General features: G+C 54.2%; 1 protein-coding gene across 1 annotated transcript; it reads left to right on the top strand.

Moving 5' to 3' along the window:
* Window positions 1–1,773: 1,773 nt before the first annotated feature.
* Window positions 1,774–9,161, top strand: LOC308637391 (cell adhesion molecule CEACAM21-like; the record flags this gene model as incomplete). Its single annotated transcript, XM_081273695.1, has 5 exons — window positions 1,774–1,837; window positions 2,831–3,190; window positions 7,871–8,137; window positions 8,777–8,897; window positions 9,026–9,161. 5 exons carry the CDS (start codon window positions 1,774–1,776, stop codon window positions 9,159–9,161), a joined length of 948 nt encoding a protein of 315 aa, XP_081129821.1.
* Between the last annotated feature and the right edge of the window lie 429 nt (window positions 9,162–9,590).

Raw genomic sequence — 9,590 nt, 5'->3', positions numbered from 1 at the left:
AAGGGTTAATATAGCACATTTTTGTTATAAGTATTGCACAATAAAATGTTTTTAAGAAAGATGTATAAAATACACCCACTCTGCTTAGATAGTGTGTGTGTGTGTGTGTGTGTGAGAGAGAGAGAGAGAGAGAGAGAGAGAGAGAGAGAGAGAGAGAGAGGTGAGGGGACTAGGGATTGGCCCCAGGGGCACTCTATCACCAATATACATTTCATTTTTTATTTTGAGACAAGGTCTCACTAAGTTGCCCAGGATGGCCTCAAACTAGCAATCTTCCTGTCTCAGCCTCCTGAACAGCTGGGATGAGAGGCTGTGTCATGTGTCTGGCCAGAGAATCTTTATAATATTCACACGATGCTCCAATAGGCCCTTTGAGACGAAGATCCAAGGATTTAAAGACAAGAAACAAGCAGCCAACTGCAGACCCAGCTCACAAAGCTAGTACTTCCACCATAAAGCCTCAAGCGACACTTCCTGAGGTCCTTCCTTTGAACCCTCAGGCACAGATGGCCCCTCCTGAGGCTGCCCATCCCCTGGGTGCACAGTTCTCCTACTCTGGAGCAGGAGACCCCAGGACAGCTCCCGTTCTCTCACTTCACTGGACAGAATCAGGAGACCTGGAGACCCTGAGTAAGCAGGACCCATTCTGCAGCCTGTAAGTCAAAACCACCTGTGCCCAGGGTCAGGGCCAGCCTTCATCATTTGGACACTGGGCCCCATCCCTGCTACAGACCCTGACACTGGCCACAGTTCTCCTCATGAACACCAGGGGGCGACATGAGATGCACAGTCAACACTTGGCAAATTGATTCTGAGGCTTGGACTAGGCTTTGTCTCGGGAGGTGGAATTGTGGCCTGATTTCCATCCCCAATAGACTGCAGGGTGTCTCCCACCTTCACTCCTTACTGGGTCTGTGAGGACCCTGCACAGCCAGGGGGCTCTGAGAAGGCCCTGCCTCCTGGCATCACCCATGGAAAAAAGTCAGGGTGACCACAGGAGAATCACCAGGTAGAGGACAGAGGCCACCCAAGGAAGGCATGGGCAGGCCTGAGCCACAGCTGCACCAAACAATGGAGAGGGAGGGTTTCCCTAAAATCTCTCCCTGGACCAAGGAGCCCATGGTCACCTACCTCCACTACCACAGTCCTCCCCTCCCAGGACACAAAGGGTGTGAAGTCCTGAGATAGCCACTCAGAGGCCAAGCTGGAGACACCAGGACAGAGAGCAGGTCCCCTCACCAGCCATCACTCAGTGGCCCCCTTTCTAAACCCTAGACCTGTTTCTGTCCCTTCCTACTGGAAGGAAAGCCACCTTCCTAGAGCATTTGAGAACATGGGGAAGATGTGTGGCTAACCTGGGATTCCCTGTCATAACGGAAATATGCCCAGGGGTGAGGGGACCCCAGGGGCTCCCTGGGTGGTGCTGAGAGCCCTGAGGCCAGGACACAGCTGAGGCCAGTGCTGGGTGAGCCACTTCTCTCAGGGGACAGCGTCCCCACCTGCCTTGCTCCTCGGGGTGTGGCATGCAGTAGTGAAACCCAACAGGGAAAGCAGAAGGGACAGGAGGCAGGACTGAGAGGGAGGGGTCAGAGAGGCTTCCTGGACGGAGACCCCGCCCCCAGCCCATGTGACCCAGGAAAGTGCTCCTGCCCTGGGAGGAGGCTGAGCTCAGAGAGGAGCAGGGCAGCAGGGCTGACTGGCCTGGCACCTCCGCTTCCCAGCGGGTCTCAGTGAAGCTCTTTCCACAGAGGAGAGAGAGCAGCAGCGGGGACCATGCAGCCCACCTCAGCCTGTCCCTGCAGAGGGTGCATCCCCTGGCAGGGGGTCCTGCTGGCAGGTAAGATGGGACAGTTCCCTGAAAGAGGGTGCGGGAACCACAGTCTTGCTGGTGCCACCACTGGGGAGAACATGACCCTCACAGGGCACACAGGGCTTCATTAGGAACCCAATGGGAACAGAGCACAGACAGAAGCTCACCAACAGGAAACTCTCAGTGACCAGAAACTGTTGAAGGTAGACGGAAAGCTCAGGGGTTCTCTTTTCCAAGTTAATCACCAGGGGCCTGTATATTTTGATTATCAATGTTGGCATCTCTGTAAGGGCAACTCTCCAAATAGAAAGGGCAACAGAGGGCTGGGGCTGCAGCTCAGTAGTAGAGCACCTGCCTCGAACATGTGAGGCACTGGGTTTGATCCTCAGACCCACATAAAAATAAATAAAGATATTGTGTCCATCTATAACTAGAAAAAATGTTTTAAAAATAGAAAGACCAGTGAACATTGTCTGCAGCCACCAGCCTCAGACATTGGCACACAGACACCTGGACCCTCAGTGGGGGGACCCTGCTTCACTCATCCACAGGAGACTGAGCCTGGTTCAGGCCCTGGGCTACAACAAGGGTCAGACTAGTCTCTGCCTCCTGGAGCTTCCTCTCTAGAGGACAGGAAGCCAGGCCAGAGGGAGATCTGCAGGTGAGGACTGTGCTGTGTAGATCTAGGAGGGCAGAGAGCAGGGAAATGTCCAGAGGGAAGACCTGGGGTCTGTAAGGAGGTGGTCAGGGGAGGCGGGTGCCCAGGTGCCCTGGGTGTGAGCAGGGATCTGAGGGCACTGAGGGGCCAGCCTTGCAGATACCGGGAGACGATTGTTCCAGAGGAATGACAGGCTTAGGGGTCCTGAAGGAATGCATATGCTGGCTTTGACCCAGGGACTCACCCACTCACCACAGACCCCAAGGCTGAGGAATGAGGACTCCTGCTGAGGACCTGGGCCCCATCTTTCCACCCAATACAAAGGGCCCAGTATTGATGGATTTCTCTCTCTTCCCTCCTAGTCTCACTGTTAAACTTCTGGAACCCGCACCCCACTGCCCAGCTCACTATTGAACCAGTGCCTTTCGATGCTGCTGAAGGGACAGACGTTCTTCTCCTCGTCCACAATGCATCACAGAATACCATAAGCTACAACTGGTTCAAAGGAAAAACAGCAGAAGACAGCCATGAAATTATATCATACTCGATACTCACACAGAAAATTAACACAGGCCCTGCATTCAGTGGTCGAGAGACATTATACACAAATGGGTCCCTGCTGTTCATGAGTGTGACAAAGGAGGACACAGGATTCTATACCCTACGAACCTTAAATAACGATCTTAGGCCTGAATTAGCAACTGGAAAGTTCCGTGTACATGGTGAGTGATACCCCAGGCCCTCCGCGTGTTGGAGGGGTTAATTCCACGGCACACACAGGACCCTGAGACCTCCTCCTGTGAGTTACGTCCCCACAATGGAGTTTGAGCATTTAGTGCAGGACACACAGAGTGCAGACACACTTCAGAAGATCTGAATCCTCTGCCTGAATCCACCTGCAGAGAGCAGGGTGGACTGGTGGGAGACTCGGCCCAGGCAGATCAGTCTCAGCCCAGCCCCTGTGTCCTTCCCAGGAGCATGGCCCTGAGAAAGACCCTGCAGGACTGAGTCAGGCCTGGGCTGAGGTCCCTGGAGTCCTCACAGAGAAGGTCAGCCCAGGGAGCTCCTACTCCAGACCTCTGTCCCAGGCTCCTGACTCCAGGTGACCCTGAGGACATGTGGCCAGGGATGGAGTTTGGCTTCCTGTTGAGGGCTGCTGGGGAGCAATGATTTACTGGCCACCTGATCTGGTGGCTCCTGGAGGTGGTCACCAGCCAGGGCACAGTCCCAGGAGCCACATCTGGGCAAGGGCACCTGGGCATCTCCTTCTCCTGGGACTAGGTGTGGTGAGCACAGAGGGACAGGTGCCTCAGGCCAATCAGGTGCCCTGATGGACCTCTATGGGGCTCCACAGGAAGGTCCATGTCCCCAAGGGGAGGAACAGAGGAAAGAGATGCTCCTGGAGCTCCTGGTCCTCCCGGGACCAGCCCAGGGCGCTCTCACTGGGAGGCAGATCAGAGTAGGGGCTTGTTCATTTGGGGGCAGCTCCTCCAAACCAAGGTCAGGTTACTGTGAGGATTTCAAGGTTAATTCATAGACAACATGGTGAACCAGACACCACTTCCCATGTATCCAATAAATGGAAACTGAGGCACGGGGAACACAGTTGCTGAATCAGGTCACACAGACCATGGGTGGCAGGTCAGTGGTGCATGGCACTCTGCAGCCAGAGCCCTGTGCTCTGCATGCTGAGGGCCTATTAGGCATCTGTGCACCAGAGATCAGACATTGGCTCAGGGCACTGGCAGCCTGGAGGGGACAGTGTGGTCTGGGAGTGAGAGCAAATGGAGGATAATCAACTTTTACTCCAGAACCAAATCACGTGCCTCAACAGAATGTCCAGGCCTCCCCTTCACACAGCTGGTCCACACACTCCCTTGCTGGACTTGAAGCCACATGTGTCCTGGTGTATTGGGTGTCACTCCCTCTGAAGCATAAAGGACAGGACTTTCATTTCTCTCTCCCCACTGGAACCTGCAAGCAGCACAGGGCCCAAGGTGTATCCAGGTCTCTATGGTTTTGGAATAAGGGGTGGGGGGGAAGATCATGAATGAATGACCATGAACCGCTTCAGAGCCTGGAACCTGCATGTGCAATCCCAGGGGATTCTGCCACCTGCTCCCTGTCCCTCCTGGAGGCTGAGGCTCTATGCTCCATCCCACCAACCACCTCTCCTGAGGCCACCCAGGAGCCACATCACAGGATGCCCTTGGGATAGCCAGGCAGTGGAGGGTCTTCAGGGTGGCCCTGGGTCAGTTCTGAGGCAGCCGTGAGGCTCTTGGACCTGGGGCTTTAAGTCACTGTACCCCCTCTGCTCCCTGCCATGGCGATTCTGGCTGTCTTGCTCCTGCCTGTCCGTCCTCTCCCTCCTTCTCATTCAGGCAGGACTGGCCCTGCCCTGCACAATGAGCCATGCCCTTCCCTCCTGCACTAATGGCCATCTGTCCTGTCCACTTCCTGCTAACACCTGGGGCCAGGCCCCCTGATGGGCAGTAGTAAAGGGCATAGAAACAGTCAAGGCAGGTGCCCCTGTCAGGCTGCAACAGGGGCAATGTCCTCCACTGTGAAGGAGGCCCCACTGTGTCCCATCCAGGGCTCTTTCCTTCTATGACAATGACATGTGAAATAGGCCAGGACACAGCCTGAGCATCTCCCCATCTACTCTCTGCACTGACTCAGCGAGGGGGGCAGAGGCAGGACAGGGCGACAAGCCCCTAGGTCCCAGGCTCCTTACACCCAGATGACTGGTGGCTGCATCCTGGTCCCCAAGTGGGGCTCATGCTCCTCCAGTGACTCCCAGGACCTTCCCCAAAGGGGAGCTGGACTGAACGGTGCTGTCTCAGGGGCTAACTGTCTATTCCATATGTGCCTGTGTCCCCATGAGGACACCATCACCACAAGGGAGGTCTGTCCCCACATGGTGTGATGCTCCAGCCACGGTCACTTACATTAGGCTCTAGGCTCTGATTTGGATCAATTTGAAAATCTCATTGCACTTCCTGGGGTGAAAAGAAAAGGAAGAAGGCATTCCACAGGCCTGTGTCAGGTGCTTCCCCACTTTGCTGAGTCTCCATAGCAATTGGGAGCATAGACTTCTAGATTGATTAACATGATCAATAATACTTCTCTGAATTAGGTGTTGTGCCTCATTTTACGTAACAGAGATGCCTCAGATGTCCCCTCTGACCAGTTCAGTCCTCCACCAGGACCCACAGGTCTCTCCTTACTCAGGAGGTTGCTGGTTTCAGACTGACTTTAGCATCTGCCTTGGGCCATAATGTGACCCCTCAGGACTTCAGAGCTCAGTCTATGACACTGTGCTCCTTAGAGAAATATTTCTTTCAGAAAGGAGTCTTAGATCCTGGGTATTAAACACTATTTTCCCATATGGGAAAACTTTAACATCCCCCATTTCTACCCCAGGTCTGCCACACACAAGCCCACGAGGGCCGTATTTTCAGCAAGGTCCTTGTCCCCTCTTCATCCTCTTAGTGCTGATGTGTTTGGAACCATCCACTGGTCTCTCAGGACAATTCCACATGCCTCACCGGCTCTCTGCAGGGGGAGAGGGATGTAAAGACCAAGGACAGGAACATGATTCTGCTCTAAACCTTGTCTGTCCCCCTCACCCTAGAGCATTCTTTGGACTCATGCTTTGCCTTTCAGGTGTCAGTGGCTCCTGTCAGTCACCAGGAAAACCTGAGCAGAACTGTCCCCCTTGTGGCCCCAGGATGACCACTAAACTGAATGCCAAGCTTGCCCCTGGTATCCTGGTTTCTGTTCACACACCCCATTCTCAGATGAGGCTGTGGGATTTACTTGAGGTTTAGGCACAATGGGGTGTCCCATCATGACCCACCTCTAGGATGGCCTTGAGAACCAAAGGCTCAGAGGACACACACGTGGGCCGAGCCCTGGAGTCTGTGCAGCTGGAGGGACTCTGCATCTCAAGGCCAGCCAGGGCCAGCGAGGACCAGCAGAGACAGGGGGTTTATAACTCCCAGTCCTGGGTCTGTCCAGGACCAAACTCTGCAATTAAGTGCACCTGTGAGAAACTCTGTGCTTCTCCCACACACAGCCCAGGGGGCCCCACCTCCTCTGATCCCTCAGATCCTCCAGCATCTGCCCAGTATACCCACTCTGCCTGGTTCTTCAGGACTCAGGTTGGTGGGAGGTGAGAGGCCAGCCCAGGTGGAAAGACACCTTTTGGGGGATCACAGGGCAATCCTCTGTTGTCTGCACAGAGAAATTACCCAAACCCAACATCACAATCAACAACTCCCAACCCATGGAGGGTGAGGAATCTAGCATTAACCTGTGAACCTGAGGTTAATTATGCAACCTACCTGTGGAAGATAAACAGTCAGATGATCCCAGATGGTGACAGGCTGAAGCTGTCCAACAACAACAGGATTCTCATTTTATTCAGTGTCACAAGGAATGACACAGGACCCTATGAGTGTGAAATCCAGAACCCAGTGAGTGCCAGCCGCAGTGACCCACTCACCCTGAATATTTTCTGTGAGCAACTTCTATTCCTCCATTACCCTGGCTGTGAACTCAAATACACAGGGCCAGAGGCTGGGCCACTTAGTCCCTCTCAGGTCCAAGTATACAGACCCTCTCTCCTGGGCACCTGGACTGGCTGTGACAATAGCCCCAGGCATATCCAGGCAGGCCCAGCCTTGGGCCATGAATAGGAGAGGAGAGCTTGTGGTTCCCTAGAGAGGCCTGGGGTCAGCCACCTGGGACAGAGAAGCAGGGATTGTCACAGACAAATTTCAGTGAACAAAGGGTGTTTGGTTCAGACTTTCTGTGAGTGTGTATGTTGCTGGGATTTGAACCCAGGTCTTCATGCATGCTGGGCAGGTGCTGTACCACTGTACTCCCCAGCCTAGTTGCGACTTTTAAAAAAAAACAAGGTTGTGACATGGATTAGTAGTTATATTGTGGCCTTCTACAGTCTAGGAACTTCCCCTTCTCTCTGATGACATTACATGTGGCTTTATTCTGTTTGTCCAGATGGCCCGGATGCCCCCATCATAAACCCCCCAGACTCACATTTCCCTTCAGGGACAAATCTCAACCTCTCCTGCCACGCAGACTCTAACCCGCCTGTTCAGTTCTCTTGGTCTTTCAAGGGAGGCCCCTGGAATCCACACAAGAGCTCTCAGTCCCCAACCTCTCTACAAATAATAGCGGATCCTATGTGTGTGTCGCCCATAACTCTGTCACTAACCTCAATAGGACCACAACCAAGAACATTGCCATCTCCGGTAGTGGAACCTGGAGCACAGTATCAAGTGCTGGGTGGAGTCTTGATTTTTCTGGAAACAACATGGAAGAAGTTACTTCCTAGCCTCAGGCCCGCTCTGGGTCAGCCCCTTGCTGTTTTTCCACAGGGCTTGTTGCCCAGCCCTCCCTCAGAGCCACCAACACAGAACCACACTCTGTGGCCATGACCTGCCTCTCAGGTGACCCTGGAATCTCCATCACGTGGATCTTCAATAGCCAGACTCTGCAGCTCACAGACAGGATGCAGCTGTCCCCGGACCACAGGACCCTCAGCATAGACCCCATCAGACAGGAGGATGCCGGGGAGTATCAGTGTGAGGCCTCCAACCCCGCCAGTTCCACCAGGAGTGACCGCTACAGACTGGCTGTGATCTGTGAGTGGCCCCCGTCCCACCCAGTGCTTCCCTCACATATTTCACCGTCAAGGGCCATCATATGGCACCAGCCATGAGCATGGGGTAGATGCCAGAGCTTGGAGAGAATGTGGTTGACTACCCAGAAATTAGGTGCCTTGATGTCACCTTGGTTCTGATCTGACCCGAGGCTAGGCCTGGGCTAGACAGTCTGTGAGGGCTGCCCGCTGACACTGTCCTGACATGGGAAGGAAAAAAAGAGGAAGAGGGGGTGGGGTGGGGCTCAGTGGTAGAGCACTTGCCCGGCCTGTGTGAGAACCTGGGTTCAATTCTCAGCATCAAACAAACAAATGAATAAAATAAAGGTCCTTCAACATCTAAAAAATATATTGAAATAAAAGAGAAGAGGAAGAGACCTTAACAGGAGCATGAGCAGGATGTGGTCCAGCTCCATGTGGAGAGGGTCAGGCTAGAGCACATGCAGGTTTCAGAACCAAACGTGAAGAAATCGCCAGAAGCAAAGTCAGGAGGACATGGTGACGACATGACAAACTGCACTGGGACTTTGGTGCCATTTCCTTCCACCCTCTGTGGCCCCCTGCAGGGCCCAGCTGGTTCCCCTGAAGACCTGACCTTCAGCCCCTTTCTCTTCTCTTTCAGCAGAAGAGAGGACCCCAGGCCTCCCTGTGGGGGCCGTCGCTGGCATCGTGACTGGGGTCCATTTCGGGGTGACTCTGGTGACTGCTCTGGGGTGTTTCGTGCTCCACACAAGAACTGGAAGGTACCCAGGCTTCCCCCACCTGATCCCACCCAGGTGACCCCAGGCCTGAGGGAAGGAGACCCATCCTCAGACTCTGGCCTGTCTCCGACCTCCCCACTTCCTGAGGATCCTCCCCTCTCATTCCCCAGGCTCCTCACTCACCCTCTGCTGGCCCTGGGCTGCTGCCTCAACAGCTCCCTCCTCTGTGCGCTGGTGACTACGGACCTGTCCCCACAGCACTGTCCTTCTTCCCTCACACAGAACTTCCTGAAGTGCTTCCTGTGACAGAGTTAGTCTCAAATCTGTCACCTCCTATAGTTTATTCTCTTCAACCCCAAGTGAGGTGTGAGGCTGTTTATCTCAGAAGTGGCCCTGTCCCAGGTCACACAGTCACTTGGAGGGGTCCTGAGAGGCTGGAGGGGTCAGCTCCCCATAGCTTTATGGTTATCCACACTCCTGATATGTGAGGTGGGAGTCCTGGGGCCCAGCCAGGAGAGTGTGTCTTGGAATGTCATTTGCCTCCTGGCCAGGTGGGTGGAGAGCACAAAAGGCCACTGTCACATTACCTCATCTCCTGGCCTGAGCGAGGGTCCCCCACAGCAGGGTTACCAAGGTCAGGGATTATCAAGATGCAAGTGGTGCTGTAGCGCCCTGCCTACGTGGTGACCCTGCTTCCCTGTCCTCCCATGGCATGGACCCTTCCACTCAGTCAAA

The sequence above is a fragment of the Spermophilus citellus genome (assembly GCF_964194105.1).
Source record: "Spermophilus citellus genome assembly, chromosome: 18".
Classification (NCBI taxonomy): Eukaryota; Metazoa; Chordata; class Mammalia; order Rodentia; family Sciuridae; genus Spermophilus; species Spermophilus citellus.
This window is presented reverse-complemented; position numbering and strand designations above follow the sequence as displayed.